This window comes from Phycodurus eques, chromosome 15, assembly GCF_024500275.1.
Source record: "Phycodurus eques isolate BA_2022a chromosome 15, UOR_Pequ_1.1, whole genome shotgun sequence".
Classification (NCBI taxonomy): domain Eukaryota; kingdom Metazoa; phylum Chordata; class Actinopteri; order Syngnathiformes; family Syngnathidae; genus Phycodurus; species Phycodurus eques.
In genome coordinates this window covers 8,188,151-8,210,022 of record NC_084539.1, presented here as the reverse complement: position 1 = coordinate 8,210,022, position 21,872 = coordinate 8,188,151, and the positions used below count along the sequence as shown (strand labels likewise).

The 21,872-nt window shown below is 40.0% G+C and overlaps 1 protein-coding gene across 1 annotated transcript in view; it reads left to right on the top strand.

Annotated features, from left to right (window-relative positions):
- Positions 1-21,872, top strand: part of eng (endoglin) — a 61,935-nt gene that overhangs the window by 20,898 nt on the left and 19,165 nt on the right. Inside the window, exons 3-4 of the mRNA XM_061698466.1 lie at positions 5,547-5,689; positions 15,940-16,053. Coding sequence (XP_061554450.1) covers positions 5,547-5,689; positions 15,940-16,053 — 257 coding nt within the window. The remainder of the gene's footprint in view (positions 1-5,546; positions 5,690-15,939; positions 16,054-21,872) is intronic.

Below are 21,872 nucleotides of genomic sequence, written 5' to 3'. Positions count from 1 at the left end.
ATGTCATTAGCTAAAGGTATTGTGTACTTTTTTTTCAGAAAAGCCAGAAACCAGCTCATCTACACATACTTGTGGCGGGGAGAAGTGCGCTATAAACACAAATTTTAATCTGTGGATATTGCCCAGAAAACGGTTATTCCGAGAGCAGTTCGAGAGTGGAATGGTTTTCATTAGCTAATGGTGTTCTCATGAAAGCAACAAAGCTTGGTTGAAGCCCAGCATGAACACAAACAATTATCTCTGGATATTGCCGAGAAAATTGTTATTCTGGGAGACGCTGGAGAGTAGAGCCATTGTCGTTAGCTAAAGGTATTGTGTGTTATTCTTATAAAAGCCACAAAGCTTCTTACTTGCGCAAACCTGTGCCAAGGTAAAATCTGACATTAACACAAAGGTTTTTATCCGGAGCTCTGTGTAAAACGTTTTTTCGAAGAGTAAATGGAGCCGATTTCATTAGTTGTTTACTCATCTCGTAAAAGTCACGAAGCAGGTAATTTGTGCAGTTGTGCCTGGAAGAAGCACGACACAAACACATTTTGCATCTTACAAAAACGACAGTTATTTTGTGAGGAGTTGGAGAGCTGAGCCAATGTTGTTACCTAAAGGTATAGTGTACACATCGCGTAGAACCGGACATCAATTAATTTGCTCAAATTTGTCTTAAAGAAGTATGACGTGAACACAAAGGTTTATCTCTGGATCTTGGCATCCTTTCATCATGATAGCTGGGCTAAAGACAGCTGTCCCATGGGCTTACTTAACAGCTGTTTCGTGGACCTGGTTTTAAAAATACAGCGATCCCTCGTTTTTCGCGGTTAATGGGGACCAGAACCCCCCGCGAAAGGTGAAGAAATGCGAAGTAGGATTTGCCCCCCCCCCCCCCAGGGATTGTCGTGTATGCTGGGTACCAGAATGCTTAAAATATGTAAACAGTATTTATACTTTACATATTTGAGACAGCGGCACGATGGACGACTGGTTAGAGCGTCAGCCTCACAGTTCTGAGGACCCGGGTTCCATCCTCGGCCCCGCCTGTGTGGAGTTTGCATGTTCTCCCCGTGCCTGTGTGGGTTTTCTCCGGGCACTCCGGTTTCCTCCCACATCCCAAAAACACGCATACATTGGATACTCTAAATTGCCCGTGGGTGTGAATGTGAGTGTGAATGGTTGTTTGTTTGTATGTGCCCTGCGATTGGCTGGCAACCAGTTTGGGGTGTACCCCGCCTCCTGCCCGATGATAGCTGGGATAGGCTCCAGCACGCCCGCGACCCTAGTGAGGAGAAGCGGCTCAGAAAATGGATGGATGGATGGAGATTTGAGACAAAGATTACAACAGTACACGTATTTACTTAAATCTGTAATTATAAAACCTTATACAGTAATTAACATCCATCAACATTGCCTTCTGAGAGAGGCGAAGAGGCTTGCGTTGGTGGCAAAGGAGAGGCTCTCATTTGACTCGTAGAGGCTTTAGGTTCACTTGGAGACTCTTCTGCTGGAGGCGCTGATGGTGTAACTGGGGTTTTACCTTGGAAAAAAACATGGGTAGTGTTTTGTTTTTTCTTTTGCTTCAAAATTCCCCTGTACAAGGACATAACCCCGTCTCTTATTACGCGGAGTTACCACACGCTTCGCGTCCTTATTGAAGCAGTTTTGCAGATGTTTGCTTCCTCTTTCTTGATGTACCGCACTGTAAATTATTTCACGCCACAATGGCGTGCCACAGATGCATAACTTCTGCCCTCTTTGATCATATCTAAAAGTTTCACTTTTTCGCTCTTCTTCTTCTTGGGCGCCCCAGAGGAAGCTTTCGCAGGCGCAGAGTGCTTAGGCGGCATTGTCAGGGCTTAACTAATCAAAAAAGGTTATTGCTTTAACAAAAACGTTATCACGAACACAACACTAAGATACAGTATGAGAGACAGTCAACAGCATGGGCGAGACATGAGGCTACGATGATGCGCAGCCAATCAGCTCATTGGATAAATCCACTCTCATTGGTCGATGTCGCGCCTGGAACCAATCACGCGCCTTGTATGAGTGCCCGTGGCATGTACAGTACAGTACAGGCATGTACAAAGCCTCTGAGTCAACTCATCTCTTTGTTTGGCATGCAGGGAAACCTTTTCTCTCGCATCAACATGAAAAAATGCGTCTTTCCGCAATATGGCTGCTGATATGACTGTATTTTTTTTCCTTTTTATTTTTTGATGAATTCTTTTTTTTTTTTTTTTTTGATGAATATTTTGGAAAAACCCGCGAAGCACTGAAGCCGTGAAGCGCGAAGTGGCGAGGGAACACTGTACTGCAATCACCCGTCAAAGTGTTCACTCAGTTGACCGTATCGCTGATATGCCGAGACATGAATCAGTGGAATTTGGTTAATTTTCCATCTGTTCTCCCCAGATTTTAGGCCAAACATCAAACTGGAAATCAGCAAGGTGCTGTAAACGTGCCCCCCCCCCTGCTCATGAAATTGGAAATGGTGGCGGCTGATGTGAGTGGATAAGGAGGACAGGGGATGGAATAGTCCTCCATACCTCATTTACCAGCAAACCGCTTAGTGAAGCCATTGGCATTTCCTGGGTCACAAGGGCAAAATTAATGTTGTTCATATCCTATGGTGCCTTGTAAAAATGTGACACATGCCCGCACACACGCTTACAAATACAGTCTGCAATCAACAGGATTTATGAGCAAGACTTCTTGGGGTGACTGTCATGGAAAGTTGATTCCGTCACAGCAGAACAAGAGAAAATGCCTTTGTGGTTGTGGCGGCTATTGAGCTAGAGACATGTACGCAGAGAGGCAGAATAACAGGAAGCCGGCCTTGACCTCTGGGGTGAGGGGAGGGATGGCGTGATGGGGATGGACAAAGACAAGCTGCAGTACAGAATGGGAAGGGGTGAAGAAGTTGTTCCACGAATGACACAACTGCCCTTCATACCTCTTTCACTTCAAATCAAAGCCCGAAAGTACCGGCTTTGTCTGGACTTTGTTAGTTTATGACAAGGCTAGCTTAAACTTGTCAAAGTCTACGCAACCATCGTCATCTCGTTGTAGACTTCATAAAATAGTCGACATAATGCAACAAACTCTACTGACCATGTCAGCTGTATAAGCCTTGTATTCATTGAAATTAACTAACTGGCCACAGCTTTTATAACATTGTAAGTACAAGACTTTTTAGCATTCTTTTGTTGGGGTATTGTTGGCAGTAACGCGGTTGTGTTGCTTTTCAAGGTTAAGAATTCAGCCTTCCTGAAGAAATTGAGACAAGATATAAAGCTCAGTGCCTGGCTGCAACCAGCAGAGGCAATGTTGATTCACTCTAAAGTAGTTTGCTGTCTTAAGAAGTACAAACAAGTGCTAATGTTATGTTTTTTTATTTGTTGTAAAGTGTTTTTTTAAAGCACGAATGTTATGTAATTAATGTTAAAAGTTGAAAAAAAAGACTGAAAAATACATTTAAATTGAATGTTGATCAATTGTGTCTTGAATCAAACTCGTTTGCAGCAGAAAAACCACATGACGGCAGCTATAGGAAGTTGAACTACATCCACAGTCAACCTTCATTGTAGCACAACCTTTTTGGTAGTAACACACTGTATGGCATGGACACATCTTCCTCAATAAGAGTAATTGAAGTAGGAGTTCAGAACAATCCGAGAGGGATTCTCTCTCCTGTCCCGCTTGCCATACTTCGTGCTAGTTTTAATTAGTATTTCACTAATTCCAGAGTCATAACCTTTTCGTGGGACCTGGGTCAGGAAAGAATTACTGATCCTGATGGGCTTGGAAAAATCATGTGACCTTTTTACGGATTTCTCTCTCTTCGCAGTACTTTTTGAGGAAACAGGACGTTCTCTCTGGGATATTTTTTCACACCTGCCGATGGTCAGAGTTGAGCATCTTGCATCCGGACAGCGACCGCCAGTGTAACATAATAGCATGGACAGCATGTTGCACAGGTTACAGCATTCGTTTAACCCCCCTATGCCTCATCCATGACCAGGCAGGCTGGTCCAGAGTGATTCTTCCTACAGTGACATGGGTTCCCCCCGGGGTTAAACAGAGGCCCATACCAGTGGATTGACGGATGACTGCGGCTGCTTATCCTGACACATTTGATAAACGCGTCCCAGGCGATTCGTTTTTAAACAGCACCGTCCGAGTCTCACATAGAGGGATGCTACAGCAACCCTTTTGGTCCATGAGTCTGATACACATACCTGGACTCAATTTATCAGTTGAACGAGAATGCGCCCTCAGTGGAGCACAAACCTCTACCAAGGACGAACAATTAAATAGTGGTAGATACAGTGGAACCTTCGAGGTCGAACATAATCCGTTTTTGGTCAACCTCGATACACATTACCCCTAAATAATATTAACTGCTTGCATTGTAAATCTTTAAGAAGTGTACAGGTCATGTTCTAAGTAAAATTATTGTAAAATTAATAGGTAACTTAACCATTGTAATAGTCCTACATTCAAACAAAAACTTTAACCACTACTAACTTCAATGAATGAGGGTATATTAAATGTTAACCATTAACATAATAAAACATTCATAATAAGTTGGCGCAAATAGCAACTAGTCAGTCAGCAGTTTACGGGGTCTCATGTTTGTTGAGAACCCTAATTTCTGCTAAGATTTATAATTGTGCAACCTTCATGGAGTTGAAGTTTGAGGTACAGCGGGAGCCAAAAATGTGGTAAAATGCACTTTGATGAAGAACAGGACTCTTTTTCGGCAAGGCTTAGTAGAAAACGTGTGCGTTACACTGCTAACACTACAACAGCAATGATGAAAAACATTACTTCTTTAGCGGAGGCAATCACATTTTTCCTGACTTATACTTCCAGGCCATCCTCGGTATAGAATGGTCCCGACGATGTTTTGAGGTTACAATCGAGCGCAATGAACTAGTTTGCGTGTAAGAGATGTAAGAATGTGGTTACACAGCACAAAAAGGCATGCTCAGTTACCACTGGACATAATGTTTTTCATTTGATTGTTTTAGATTTATGACCTCGGAGTATTTTTTTTCGAAAAAAATATCTATTAACTGCTTAACTACTACTTAACTGCCGTGTAAGAGTAGGTCTGTGTGGCGGTAGCCAACCACTGTCCCGCATGCCCATGTGCCCTGAGAGATCTCGGGACATAATCCCTTTTCACTTAATTGGTTCACCAATGGTTATTTATGGACTACAAATAATTTATCTTTTTTCATCTATCCATGCAAGCGACATATAGCGACAGGGAATTAAATTATCTGCAGTTTACCTGCGTATCCACCTGTCGCCATTCATAACACAGAGTAATAGCTTTGTGTTCAATTTAAGAGGCCCAGATTTCACACTAAGTAAATTTTTTTAGGTCAAAATTCGAACCCCCCTTCAGCGGGTTCGGAATTTTGTCACCACAGTAAGAACAAAAGTAGTAAACAGACGCACCTGACTTAAAACGGCCTGGTTTTGCACAAGACAATTTTCAACACTGCACCATTGAACCGTTTGCGCTTTGCGGTGTCTTCCAGCCTCACATCCGATGTGTGATCCTGTGGAGGTAAGCGACAATTCCTGGATCTACGTGAGGGAGATGCAACTCGGCTGCTGGACCAGCTTCGTGGGACAGGACAAGGCCGAGGTCCACATCCTGAAGCTCAACTTTGCTGCCACGGTAAGAATGTCGAGCTAAGAATGCTAATGTGGATAATTGATGCAAATGTGAACAAGGAAGGATGCATAAAGCATAGAACACCATAATGCAAGATCATACTTTATTTCCTCAAATACTGGTCGCCCTATCTAATTGTTGACACTTGAGACAGAAAACGTCTCCCTCAAATAAATGCTTCCCTTTTCCAATGCACAAAAAAGATAGTTACTGAAATTAACCCAGATCATAGACTGCTGTTCACGCCCGGACGTTAAAGAAGAGAAGCCATCTTTAATGACAATTGGCATTTCATTCGAGTCGCAGGTGGTCAACAATATTGCGTGTTTCACTATCTGCCTAAGTACTTACTCTTGAACTGTTTTTGTTTAATATTAGTCTAATAATGTGTGCAAATAATGAACCCCCCCACACACACACTTGAATAAATACCTTCCCCCATTTGCAGTTTAGTAAATTAACCCAGTCAAAGATTTGCTGAAATGCTTCAATTGAAAATTCGCTCTACTCCAGTGTGGTAGGTGGAGGTATTGCAAGCAGACTGTAAACTTGAAAATGAAAATGAATTTCTCCATTGGCCATTTCATCCAGATCTGCACCAATATTTACGGGGATTTTTCCTAGATCCATGCTACTATAATCTAGATGTCTTTTGTAGGTTTTGTGTAATTCTAACATGTTAATTAATCCCAGGCACAAACTGTATGTTTTGCTTTCTTTTAGTTGTTTTTAGCTCTTGGTTTAGACCAGTGTGCCGTGGCACATTAGTGTGCCATGAGAGCTCATCTGGTGTGCTGTGGAAAAATATCAAATTTCACTTAATTGGTCAGAATATTATTTATTGACAACAAATAATGTATCTTTGTTCATCTACTGTATCCGGCGGCATATAGAGACAAAACAAATAAATGCTCTTCTATTAGATGGCAGAAAGTGTATAATTGACTTGTGTATCCACTTTTTGGGACATCTTTGTTTAATGGTGTGCCGTGAGATTTTTCGACAGTAAAATACGTGCCTTGACTCAACAAAGTTTGGAAGTCACTGGTTGAGACACATGATCCCATATATGCCATCTGCACTTAAGTAAACTTTTTGCAAATTTGTCATCATCACTGACAAGTGTCGAGATGTCACACATTGCTTATTTGGTATTTATATCTAATGCACCACGCTCTGTCACACGGCCTATATCAATCACTTCCTGATGATTATCTTCAGTTGACAGGACAATACAGCATGGCAAGGCCAGTTTCTCCACTTATTAAATGAGCGGGGCGGGGGAGCATCATGGAAATACATTTTCACCATATCTTCTGCGCTAATGGAATCTGCCATTCTCAAATATCATGTCAGCAAATACGTTTCTGTACTTAGTTGGAGAAACTGTATTTTGATGCAGTTTGAAGTCTTTGTAGTCTGGATGTAGCCCTTTAAGACAAAGCACATTTTAATACACTAACATTACAAAGTTAATTACATCGTGTTGATAAATGTGCAACCTTCATGGAGTTGAAGTTTGAGGTACAGCGGGTTGGGCGATATGGCCATAAAAAAATCTCAAATATATTTTCACAAAAATACCATTTATGATTTTAATATATTTTTTTCCTTTTTTTTAATAGGAAAAGCAAATGACAATGGCATTATTCCAAAAAAGTTTTGCTTAGTTTTTTTTTTTTTAAACCCCTTCTGGGATTAGCTTCATTTCTTCTGATGCAAAGTTATTTCCCTCAGAATGAGGGCTCGGACTCATCCTCTAAATCCCTATTCGTTATCCGTGTCGACACTAACGAATGACTTCTGAATCAGAATAGAACGGTTTACCCCTTGTACTATTCAGAAATAAAGAGATGTTCTAGTCCAACTAATGAAAAATCCAGCTTGATTATTTGAAAACTATCTTTTGAAACGAAATCGAGAGAAAGAGAGTACGCTGGCGCGTTTTCTCACTCTGGAAATGTTTTCTTTTTAGTTTAAAATGACTTACTTTAACCAGGTTCCATCGCTGTACCATGGCCAAAGGTAGAACCCGGGTTGGTTTTGCGCCTGCCGTAAATCCTCGCTGGCTGGGACCAACTGACTCTTTTTCTAGCTAGCTAGCTAGCTGGCGAGCTCTCGTCATCTGCCATGCTGGGCTGGATCCTGCACAACTTTCTTTTATACATGCTGCTGCAGTCGCCGTCCCCCTTCAGCGATGGCTCCTTTCCAGCTTCAGTTGTGGCACTGCCATGAACATCCATGCAGCACCTTGTGCTGTGCTATCGGACACCTCCTTCTGCAGAGAGATGCTAAGAATCGTGAAATACTTTGTATTTTTCTTTTTTTAAGTAAACGCGGTGTGGCAGCTCTTGTCAGAATAAAGTAAGTACTCTGATATTCTAAGTTTCGATATGATTCGAGCCCCAAAATTCGGCTTTGTTAATTGCTTTTTCAGACCCACTTGAGTCCCAATTCAAGTCCCCACCGATTCGTGCACAGCCCTACTCAGCATTAACGTCCATAGAAATAATATAAATTAATATTTTGGGGACAATAAATATTTTTCTCTTCTCAAGAGTGTTCCTTGATGAATTAACATTTTAAGTTTTAAACACGTTATCATCAAGCCAGTTGTCAAATTGCATGGCCTGGCTGGGCCATATGTCTTTAGGGTAACGCTGCAGCTCCTCCAGTTCTTAAGGTCTTTTCTCACATAGTGTTGTGCAGGCGAGGCAAGGCGGGCGCTGCAAAATATTTGTAGCCTGGAAGCACATACCTCCGGTCAAACGAGCTGAATAATAGAAGTGGGGACAACTCACAATATGTTACAGTATATGATGAGACTTTGCCAACGATACTGAAAATAGCACGATATGGATAGCATCACCATACAGCAATTGCGTGGTAATTGATACATTGTGTTTGATGATTGAAAACATGGAAACACACTACAGCCAAAAGAGATACCAAAAAGTATGAAGTAATGTGGTGTTGACAGTACTGCTTTAAAAAAGTCCACAGTGGCGGTATCGATAACTAATACTGGAGTATTGATATGTTACCCTGAGACTGCACTCTGAAATCAAATAGTTTGCCCCTTTGAAGAAACTGGGATTCGCTTAGCAGGAAAAGGAACTACGGAATCTCTCACACTTTATCGTTGTTCCGGACTCCATATTTCACCAACGCAGTCTGCATTTGTCATGACCTTATCAGCATGCTCATGCTCACTCTTCTTTTGTTTGCTCTCTTATAAGCTCCTCTGTTGCTTCCATCCTTCTCATATGTTCATCATTACGATAACGTAGGCGTCATATTGTAGTCACTCAGTCAAGTTGTATAAAGATTTAATCTTTGAGGTAACGGCAAGAAAGTCTAATGCAAGTTGTCTTATAAAATACCACAAACCAATGTGGGTTTTGTGGGGGTACAACAAAGGAATTTGGATGCGTGTGTGATGCAACCAGCATTTAATGCATGGAAAATGGCACATCTTATGCCTGTTGCATGCTAGCGTAAGGACAGGCAAACCTAAATACAGCGTGATTTTGTTCAAGGGGTTTAAAAAGCATTTTGGCTGTTTAAGTGATAGTGGAAATGTTCATCCCCGCCAAAATAAAAAATTATACAGCCCCTTCATTTGACGTTTGAGGCATGTCTATCATTTGGACGCACAAATAAATACAGCGCACCACGATGTTTTGGAATACAAATTAGAATAATTTGTTTCTTATTTTTGCCATTTGACACATTGGAATTTTCCCCCCCACCAGAATCAAAAGTAGTATTTACTTTATTTATTTGTGCGCACAGTATGCTAGCATTTGGACAGCAAAACTAACAAATAGAATTTTAGAAGATTATTATTTTTTTCTTCTTTTTGCCATTTGACACAGAACTGAACTGTTTCCCCTCTAAGAATCATCTCCCCAACATCCCCTCTAAGAATCCTTTTACATCTGCATCTTGCCAGCATTTGGACCAAAGAACAACAACATACGATGTGAAATAGAATCTGACTTATTTATATTTGTTTAAATGGTTAATTTGGTCTTTTTGCTGTTCGAGTCACAATTGAGCAACCCCCTCCACCAACCGAATCATCAATGCTACAGTTACTTTGTTTTACATCTGCAGCATGCTAACGTAGATGAAAAATCACAATAACAATAACAAATTGAGGAGTTTATTTCATTTTTTGCTGCTTGAGTCACAATGAAACTTTTCATCCCCACCAAATCAACAATGACAGGGCCCCTTTGTTTTACATCTGTGGCATCCTAGCATTTGGACGAAAAAACAAACATGACACGACACGACAAAAGTGATTACCGGTATTTCATCTGATCTTTTTTTTTTTAACTGTACTCCTGCACCATATTCAAAATTGGTTACAATCCCTTCATTTTAGGTCTGCTACATGCGTGCATATGGACTGACAAGTAAACACAAATTACTTGTTAACTGTTCAACGTTGGCTAAGGAAGTGGACTGATTTCATTCCTTGCCAAACTGTCCATTCATACGGGAGCTTTTTGTCCTCAACATTTTAACCTTCTCTCTCTCTTTGTTTTCACAATGATTTTTTTTTTTTTTTTGGGAGGGGATGTTAGGGTTAGTCAGGCTTGTTGGCACCAGGCTGTGATGAGACCAGCAGAGCCAATTCCTTTTCAGGGAGTGGAGCAATAGAATAACTGGAAATGGAACTATCAGACATCCTTTACAAATGAGGTCGTAAGTCGAGTTTCAAAGTCATGACAAGTGGTGTCCTTTTTGACTTGAGTTTATGTTAACAAATTCCTTGACGATGTCAGTGACTCACTATACAGTTCACACTGAATTCCACCGCAGAAGGGTACCCGTGATGGTAACCATAGAAAAGGAAATAAACACGACAGCGATTAACTTGTTTTTACACTTTACAGCCATTTAGAATATTAAAATGTTTCTTAAAACATTGGCGTACCGTTGATAAAGGTTTAATGATGGTCGTTGTTTGACCTAGGAATGGAATACAACTGTGATCATAACCATACAACAGGGCATGCTAACTTCAAGGATGAACTTTTTTTACACTTGTATGACAATTTAAAATTTTTAAATGTTACCTAATGCATTACCTGTACAGTTGCTATAGGTTTTAGAATGGCGGCAGTTTAACTCAGGAAAAGATTAAAATGTGATGATAAGCATCGAACGGGAAAGAAAAGTGAAAACAATGAACTTGTTTTTACACTTGCATGGCCATTTCCAATGATAAAATGTTACTTAAAACTTAGTCTGTACAGTTGATAAAGGTTTTATGATGGCTTTAGTTTTACCCTACCCCAGATTAAAAATGTGATTATAACCATAGAACAGGAAATGGAAACGACTATGACATTGGTCTTAAACTTGTATGAACACTTACAATGGTATAATGAATCATGATCATTAAATCATGGACTGTGCAGTTAATGTTTTTTATTCCTGTAGTTTGACCCAGAAATACAGTAAAAATGTGATAACCATAGACAGAAAATGAAAATGTCAGGGTTAATTTGTTCAGCGCAGGGTCTGCAAATGTTCCTTGGCCCAGCCAGGCGTATCACTATTCTCTTGGATCCCGCACAAAATCGCGTGTAAAAAAAAAAAAAATCAAATAAGTGTTAGACCTGCGCATTGTCTCCCTGTTGGATGTAGCCCAAAAAACTATTTTACTCCCCCACAGCAACAACAACAAAACATGAACATTAAATCCTCACGAGAGAGGTGTTCCTATGCTGCATTTATTTCCCATAACGTGTACAGTGTAATTGAACACTACCAGTCAAGTTTGGACAAACATTTTAGTGCTATTACAAGGCAAACCGTGTCCAAACGTTTGTGACACATCATAAATTGATGGCGTCTAACTGTACATACAGTATTTTGTGTAAATAACTTCTCTCTCAAATAGACACCTCCATTTTTACAACCTGGCGAAAAAAAAAGTATTGTTCACACTTGAACATCAAACACTGCTGAACCTAAACACTATCAGCACTAACATTCGCATTTACAATGAAATTATTATTATTACAGTGGACGACTGGTTAGAGCGTCTGCCTCACAGTTCTGAGGACCGGGGTTCAATCCCCGGTCCCGCCTGTGGGGAGTTTGCATGTTCTCCCTGTGCCTGCGTGGGTTTTCGCCGGCCACTCCGGTTTCCTCCCACATCCCAAAAAAAAATGCATGGTAGGTTAATTGAAGACTCTAAATTGCCCGTAGGTGTGAATGTGAGCGTGTATGGTTGTTCGTTTGTGTGCCCTGCGATTGGCTGGCAACCAGTTCAGGGTGTACTCCTGCCCGATGATAGCTGGGATAGGCTCCAGCACTCCCGCGACCCTTGTGAGGATAATTTATTTCCAATTGTCTTTTGTCTTTGTTTCATAGCGTGTGTCTTTTATTTATTTATTTTTTTCCAATCAGATTTCAGTTTCTGTGTGTTGCCATGTCAATATAATCCATAACAGTGTGATTTTTAGTTTGTTTTAAACTCCTTAAATATACTGGTTATATTGCTTGATGCCATTCTATATACCACCCTCTTCTACAGTTGAGTAAACGAATGAGCCCTGACAATGTTTTGGGGAAAAACCTCCCTTCCATGCATTTTGTTCATTATGTCAGTGTTCTGAAACTACGCAGATCTAAACTGCAGCAAATAACGTGCCTCACGAGTTCCCATTTGGGTTTGACATTTTCTACATGGTACAGCAGTTTTAAAAATAGCAAGCACATTTTACCTCGTTAGCATCCGCAACGAGAAAGTGACTGGCATGCCGCTTGTTCCGGAGACGTGTTGACATTGCATAGCTGTCACACCCTCGGCTGATTACCTAATAGGCTAAGAAGTGTAAGTCAAACTTGACTGCAGCTGGAAGTTATTTTTAACACTTCAAATGAACGTCTCACTCCTCCAAGCCAATTAGAAACCTTGTTAATTGAGTGGACGCTCTCAGGATGAGGGAGTAGAGGAGGAAAATGGTTTGATTACAATTTGGATCCTTTGCGCAAGGAATGAGCATCATTGGCAAGTCCTGTTGCATTAACACGGTCACATGTATACATACAAATATAAACATTTTGTCTTGTATTTCTGGTCTGATGTTGGTTATCATAAGTAACTGGTAAGATTTGCAATCATATGTACACGAGTGACTGAACATGCTATGGATATCTTATTTTTTTATTTTTACTCTGAATAATTTCTAATTCTAATCTCTAATTACAGTGCCGTGAAAAGGTATAGGCCCCCTTCTCAAATTCTTAGATGTTTTCATAGTTTCCCCACTTTGTTTAAGATCATCAAACAAATGTCAATTTCAGACAAATATAACCAAAAATAAACTTAAAATACTGTTTTAAAATGGTGATTTCATTTATTAAGGAAAAAAATAATAATATTCAAAGTTGCATGGTGGCCCTGTGTGAAAATGTAATGGCCCCGTAAACCGAATAACTGGTTGGGCGATCCTGAACAGCAGCAACTGTAATCAAACGTTTTCTATAATTCTATAAATGAGTCTCACATATCTGTGGAGATATTTTGGCCCACTCTTCCTTGCAGAATTGTTTGAATTTAGCAAAAATGTAGGGTTTACAAGCACGACCATCCTTTTTAAGGTCATGCCACTGCATTTCAATCAGATTCAAGTCTGGACTTTGGCTAGGCCACTCCAAAACCTTCATTTTGTTTTTTTAAGCCAGTCAGAAGTTGACTTGCGGGTATGTTTTGAATCGTTATCCTGCAGAACACAAGGTCACAAACTGATGACTGAACATTGTGCTACAGGATTTTCTGTTAAAGAGCAGAATTCATGGTTCCATCAATCACAGCAAGTTCCAGGTCCTGAAGGAGCAAAGCAGCTCAACCATCACACTACCAGCGCCATGTTTGACTGTTGGTATGATGTTCTTTTTCTGAAATGCTGTGCTACATTTACGCCAGATGTAATGAGACACACACCTTCCAAAAAGCTCAACTTCCATCTCGTCAGTCCATATATCTTCCCCAAAGTCTAGAGAATCATTCAGATGTGGTTTTGCAAAAGTGAGACAAGCCTTTGTTTTTTTTTATCAGCAGTCTTAGCCTTGGAACTCTGCCCTGGGTACCATTTTTGTGCAGTCTCTTCCTTATTTTTGTGTGTCATGAACACTGACCTTAATTGAGGCAAGTGAGGCCTGCAGTTCTTTCGAAATTGTCCTGAGTTCCTTTGTGGCCTCCTGGATGAGTCATTGCTGTTCTCTTGGGGTAATCTTTGTAGGCCGGTCACTCCTGGGAAGGCTAACCACTGGTCCATGTTTTCTCCATTTGAGGATAATGGTTCTCCCTACGGTTGGCTGGAACCCTAAAGCTTTAGAAATGGCTTTTGTAACTGATAGGTGTCAATTCGACTGTTCTGGAATTTCTATGGCATCATGCCATTTTCTTGCAGCCGTTTTAGATCTTTTGTCGAACTTGATTTTGTAGGGATAGATTATTTTTAACTGATTGTTTTTTTTTTTTTTTTTTTTTTTTTTAAATGTATTTATTTTTGTGTGTGTTATTTTTATTGTGTCATCGTGGCGGTTGTGCAGTCAGTAACTGCTGGGAGATGTGATGTAATTGTGATTGTACATTATGCATTGTACAAGTGCCCGAGTTTACCATTTTTTTTCTCTGTGGGTTGTATCTGATTAGGTTTATTTTTATTGTTCAATGTGGCAGTTATCATGAATAACTGTCGAGAGGAATAATTGCATTAATCACATGATAGTACACTGCACGCATACATGTGACCAAGCACGTCAGACCTTTTTTATTTGTTTTATTTTTTAACTGGGGATTATTTCTATTTTGCAAGATTTTGATTTTCATAAATAACTGGCGAAAGCAGCTGTTGCATTATTCATATGATAGAGTACAGTGCCCAAGCCATGCCCGTGTGATGGTCTTTTTTTTTTTTTTTTGACCCTGTTATTTCCAAGTGATTACTTCAATTGTAGGTTACATTGCAAGAGCAGAGACTGCATTTGGGTGACACTTGAGATTGGCTTGTGTGTGAACAAGCGTGCTGTGGACTTTTTTTTTTTTTTTTTTTTTTTAACTGATAATTTCTAGTCATTCTGTTTATTTCAATTGTGCAAGGTGGTGGTTATCATGAAAAACTGCCAAGAGGACAGGAGGAATGATGCCTTTATTGTGCACACGCATGTGCCTCTGCATGACCGAGGGTGGTGTGAATTTATTTGAATCTTCGGATTATTTGTAGTCATTGTTTTATTTCTATTGTGCATGGTTGTGTTTATCATGAATCACTGGCGAGAGGCGCCGTTGCGTGAATCATATGGTAGTACATTGCATGCAGGCATCTGACAAAGCGTGGTGTTGAGTTTAAAAAAAAAAAAAGTTTTTTTACTTTGTAGATTTTTTTCAGGACATTAATTTCTAATCTGCATGGTGATGTTTATCATTAATAACTGGTTAGCAACAGTTGCATTACAGAAATATCAGTGTCTCCTGGAAAGCTGGTCGTCATTACAGACGTACATTTATCTGACGCTGTTTGTATGCTTCGTTAGGTGCTGCTGTTTCGCTGAGCAAAAGAGTTCAACTCTCCTCAGCACATATCTCTTTGTCAGTCTTTTGAACAGTGGCATTTATGAACTGATGTCATCAGTTACTGTTTTTCCTCATTGAGAAAAGGGAGGCGTTTGTTTGCGGTAATGCATTACTTGCGTTCATTGAAAATCTGTCGACGAGTGTCCTTAAACATCACATCACCACTGTATGCTTTTCTCCTCTATTACTCGTATTGATCTCAAAGAAGATGGTGTCCCAACCCACAAGGTTGTGCTTTGTTTGTGCAACACGGAGAATGCTCGGCGAGCCTCATTACTTGGCTCCTACGTAACTCTCACCGGGACGCTTTGACAGCGCTGGGGGAAATATTTACGCCACTTCGCTGGAACGTCTTTGGCTAATCACAGGCCACCTTTTCATCAACTGCCAAACCTCCCCTGGGACAGGACCGTTAGCGCCGTATTCTGAAACTCTCATATTAGCATTACGGGTTATTATCTCATTCTTATGCTTAAGCAGTGGAACATTTGCATATAAAAGTGACTCATTGCTCAACGCATCCTGCACGGCATAATAATTCATGGAGATAGAGCAACATGCACAATGGCTTTTTTTTTGTTTTTGTTTTTTGTTTCCCCCTCCTCTTCTCCTCAATGTCAAGTGTGTTGCTTTAATTTTCTTTTAGGACGTCAAGATGTTCTCTCTGAAGATGAATGACGCCAGACCAATGAACCTGATCATCACGTCACGGGACACGGCCTATGGTCTATACAAGATCAATGCTGGTGTCAACATTTATGTGAGTAGCGTTTTACTTTTGGTTTGTGATGCCACAATGAAGTAAATTACGGTAACCTTTATTCCAAAGTAGCTCAGTTTGCTGAATTTGGTGGGTCACTGCCTCACTCATTCCTAATGCCAGCAGACTTTAACAATATTGTAAATTCTACACTCCAGGGGCCTCACTTATCAAAGAGTGTGAGGATTCTGACTAAAAGCGTATGTATGCACAAAAGTTTTAAATGGCGTACGACCTAAATCCCTTAAAATCGTGCGTACGCACAAAGGCACGTGTAGGGAATTTGCCTTAAGTTAAAAATAAATAAATAAATAATTGGGGCCCTTCGACAGTAGGCAATGCTGCTACTTCACTGAAAAAAACATTACATCCGTTTACCACATGTTAATCATGTGCAACTGATGATAAAATTAAGGGCTTTTTTTCCAGAGTTGTGACGTAATGGTCACAAATCAAAGCAGTGACTGGGCTGAGTGACAAAGCTGGAAAAGTACTGTTCTGTATTTTATTGCAAGGAAAACACAAGACGTGAACAAATAAAATAAAGCAAGTAGTTTGTGTCCTTCGTTTGTTCCAGTTGGGAGCGGTCGCTGAGTGTTGGTAGGACGCAGACAGCCACCCTCTCCGCTCCCTGGGACACGCCACACGCAAAATGCAAATTCAGAATCAATACGCATATTCCATGCACCAGTTGGGTATTATTGTGATGCGTACATCTGTAGGGAATTTTCCTTGACCAGTCACAGTTCCACTTAGGAAAGTGCATACATTGATCCCACAACAAAATCAAACAAACAAAATCAGCTCATGATTATACTGGCTAATGTATTGTGAAGGATGAATTTATGGCAACAGCAGAAACAATTCTGTCAAAAAGAAACTTCTTGGAGACAGAAGTCGACATGCTTATTGGCAAGGAAGTTGGCTTTGGAAGCGCCACAACAAATAAAAGGAAATGCAGCGAGTGGCAGGAGGTCATTGCTGCAGTGAACACAGTGAATTCAACAGGGAGTATGGACTGTAGACAAAATTTCAAAAACGGTCTGACATAAAATTTGATGCCAATAAAAATAATTGCTCCCCAGCGCCAGACACCAATTTCATTTTGCATCAGATACATCTCGATCGATCAATGAATCTACTTTATCGCCGAGGGCAATTTGAAGGCATGAGGAACATAATTATTAAAAAAGGACAGACAACACAACAACAAAGTCATACACACAGTGCAAAATCTAATCCATAAATAATGTTTGATATTGAAACTGGATGTATGAGAGGCATGGCTCCTACACGCTACTTCATGCATCGCTACATTTTCTCGTCTCCAAAATGTGCGTAACCGTACGGATGGGTAAGAGTTTCTGTACATGCGTGCACTTTTCCCCGTAAAATGTTTTTTTTTTTTTTTTTTTTTTTCTCTCTCCTTCTTCTTTGATAGGTCACATAACTTTGCGCAGGAACCTGTGTATGTATCTTTCAGGCCCAATTTTGTGTGTACACGGCGTTGATAAGTTAGGCCCCAGAACTGTTTTTCTCTACATATGATCTTGGGCCCAAGTTGCAATAGTAAAAGAAAATAATTATTACTGTCATGCAATGTAGTCACATTTTTAAATGGAAAAAGTTATGATTTTAGGAGACTAAAGTGGTACAATAAGACCGTTTTTATTAAAAAAACATTTTGTTCTTGTAACATTATAACTGTTTTCTGGTAAAATTACTTTTTTGTAAATTTACAAATTCATTTATGATTTTGAAGAGACCAATATAATTTTACTAGAAAATTATAATTTTTAGTCATATTTTTACTAGGACGAGTTGTAGAAAAGAAATCACAATTTTACAATAAAAAGCCATAGGAAGACGTAATAATTCAGGATTTTCTAGAAAAATAAGATGTATTCATTCTTGTACTATTGGAACTTTTCTTGTAAAATTACTCCGTTTTTATATCTCGTAATTATGAGAAAAAAAAAATAAAAATTTTTTTTACTAGAAAAGTCATACTTGTAAGTTGTAATGTTACAATCTCTTCTTGAATATCTTAATACTCATACCAAAAACAAGAATGAAGATGCTTTAACAAATGTTGTAATATATATATTTTAAAATTGGATGATTAAACATCTTTTAGGGCAATACAGTTTTAATGTTATCCCAAAAAAACAGAATAAACTCATATTTTTACAAATATTGATTTTTCAATAATATATTAGTAATTTCGCAAGATTTTTTATATATATAACTTTCTCACCAAATTGTCAGTGCTTTCTAATGTGTTTCGCTTCTACCATAGTGTAGCTAAATGTTATTAGTCAGTTAGCAATGACTAAAACAGTATTTGGGTTCATCCAAGTCATAATAAAATCGTGGTCCTTGGCCCACCTCTTTATTGCAGTGCTTTATCCAAAGTGTGTTGGCCCGCAAAGCAGCTCCAACTCCCTGTGCTGTCGTGGAGCACTATTGTACCTTCCACCACTATTGCACATGTAGCACTTTTCTTTTGTGGTCTTGAACTTTGTCTGCACTGCTAAGTGTTTTCTTGATTGACAAATGTCCTTTTTGTCGCCTCATATCCTGCTACCGGTGTCGGCCCCTATCAGCATCGCAGCCTGGAAGCAGGATTTAGATTTGAAGCCCTTGTCATTGCATAAACATTAGCACACGAGAATTGTTTTAAATAGGCACCAGTTCCAGTGGACCCTTAAAAGGACTGACAGACATAGTTTGTTCGGATTTATGGTGCAATGAAGATTGGAAATACAGTTCATATGATCCAGGGTCAAACTGATCACCATCATAGAATCTTTGTTATAAGTTCCATATTAACATTCATTGGGGTCATATGAGTGTAAAAATAAGTTCCCGTATTTTCACGACCATAAGGCGCACTTAAAAGTCCGGATGGTTTTCACCGTCCCGGATGGTTTCACCGTCCCTGTTGATCTGTGACGCCGTGCACGCCCATCTCACAGCCGCTGTGAAAAACCAAGTGCAACTAAGACTGGGAGGCAATGCCAAGCGAGTTACTCCACCATATGTGAATGGATTGTGGATGCTTGGGCTAAGGTATCTGCTTTGACTGTTGTCCGAGCTTTCGCGAAACCTGACATCATTGCTGAACAGCCCCCCGGCAACGAGACTGACTCTGACAATGACGAGAGGGAACCCGGCGTGTTTGTTGGAGAACTTGCCGACCTGTTCATTTCAGATACAGAAGATGAGGACTTTGATGGATTTGTGCATAAGGATTGATCAAAAAATAACGTGAGTACATTGTTAAATACTTCAATAAAGTACAACCGAACTCAGTTTTGCTCCCGCTGCCTTTTTAAAAACATTGTTTTAGCGTGCATGCATGCTACCGTATGTTTTAAGCTAGCGTATGTTTTACCATGCCTGCGCCCAATAATACGGTGCGCCTTGTGTATGTGTTAAATACCGAAGTAGACCCCGTAACTGAGACTGCGCCTTTTATTAGGGTGCGCCCTATGGTCGTGAAAATACGGTAACCAGAAATTAAAATTTTAGAAGAATGAAGTTGTAGTTTTACAAAATGAAAAGGTGAAATTCTAGGGGAATGTAATTTTTATTAATCAAGTTTCTGTGAACTATATATAGTGTTATAAGACAAAAGGGTTGTAAATCATAGTAGGAATGAAGTAAGAAAAATAGTAACTTTTCCCTGCAGGTATTTCAAAATATAATTATCTCAAGCACTGATATGAAAATTCTTCACCAAAACAGAAACAAAACAAAAAAATGAGAAACCATAACGCCTGAAGAAATTAGTATGCCAGTAATTTTTCGTGTATAATACGGATTTTTTTCTCACAAAAAATTGTTATAGTGGGGCCGCGGAAGATGAACAGCGATATAGCGGAGGTTCACTATAACACTGAAATTATTACCACGACAGTAAAAGTGTAACGCATCAATTTCCTTTTTTTTTTTTTTTTTTTTTTTTTTTTTTTTTAAAACACTACAAAAGAAGCGAGCCAATGAAAACGATTGTCTCATGTTGGAAGAAATGTCCTGTCTGTCAGATATGCTGAGAGTTGTGTGATAGCACAACCGTTATCATGGCTAACTGAGGGTCTGGACAACGTTTCCCTGAGACCACGGGATGTTTTGTTCAAATGTTTGTTTTGTTTTGAGGGATGAGCTACATCACTGGGGGATAATAGTGTTTAAGTGCAGTGTCAGAGAAAACAGCAGCTGCTCTGCATCAGAGGACATGCGTCATGGCTCTGACAGATTGGCTCAGGGTCACCCTCGCTAACACTAACTCCGGGACGTTGACACCTCACTTCAGTCACAGCTAGTGGCAAATACGCGCACACATTTCGGTGTATTGATTGTATAGCACAGAATTGTGTTCATCGTTCTTTAAAAATTATGTAGTCGGCATGCTGCAAAGGATTATTAGAGCCACTCATAGGAAAAACAAATATATTATGAGAACACATTTGTGAAATTAGTTAAAACTCTTTGAGAATGTCAACATTTTGTGTGGAAAATGAACTACCGTATTTTCACGACCATAAGGCACACTTAAAAGTCTTCAATTTTCTCCAAAATGGACGGGGCGCCTTATAATGCGGCGCACCTTATGTGTGCACCGAGTTCCAAAATCTGTAAATGTTGTTATGTGACATTAATGAGCGCTCCGCTTGACTGACTGGGAGCATTTCCTGCCTACACGCTCCTTATATAGAGGAAGGCGGACTTGACTGAGGACAGCATGCGGACGTAAAGGGGGAAGGGTGCGCATGACAGAGGATGCTGAAGACACGCCCCCAGTAGGTATATAGTTTCGGTATATGCATCGGTTTGGCTCAGGACCCCCGAAAATGGCACGAAGAGACACGCTTTTGAAGCAGTTTAAACTGCAAGCTATTAGTTACGCGGAGGAACATGGGAATCGAGCAGCCGCGAGAGAATTCAAGATCAACGAATCCATGGTTCGCAAGTGGAGGAAGCAGGAAAAGGAGCTTCGCCAAGTCAAGAAGACGAAGCTGAGTTTCCGCGGAAACAAACTGCGGTCAAGCCAGCCTCCACTCGTAAAGTAGCAGTCAAGCTAGCCGCCCCTAATATTGTTCATACTTGGCATTACGGTAATAAGTCGCCAACTCACAGCGAAAGCCACCTTCAAAATACAAGCTTCCCAATAATACGGACGTCAGTGCTCTTCGGTTAAGGAATGCAACCAGCAAAGTTAATTTGAATCTTGAGATACATTAAAAAATGTAGTTCATTGGATATCTTAGGAAAAATAAATGGTAAATGGTTACTCCTGTTTTAAAGAATTCATGTCTTTTGATTCCAATATGACTGGAGTTCCCCTTTTTTATTTTTGGTAGATTTCCCGTCATACATACTATTTTTGCTGCCTGCATCAGTGAAACGGTCACACAAGAACCAACGACTCCCTGCAGGCTGCCTCACCTTTCAGCGCTCTTTCTTTTTCTGCATGACACACTCGAATAAGCGACTGTGTGCGAGTGTACGTGTGACCTCGGTGACTTACACTAACACAAAAGCCACAAAAAGATAAGCCATTTAGGAGACTCAGCACTTTTGCTTTTTTCAGGATCCAATTTTGACCTGGTTATCATTTGTGTTCTGTCTGTCACCAATCCAAAAACAAAGAAATGTCACTTTGTGTCTTAAAGATAAAAGAGAGAAAAAGCCGTAACAGAGGCGGTTTCAGTACTACAAGGGCCATAATAATCTTTTAATTTTACAAGATAATTCTTCCATTCTTTTCTAAAAACCTATTTAAGTCATAATGGGGGCAGACTCATTAAAATCTT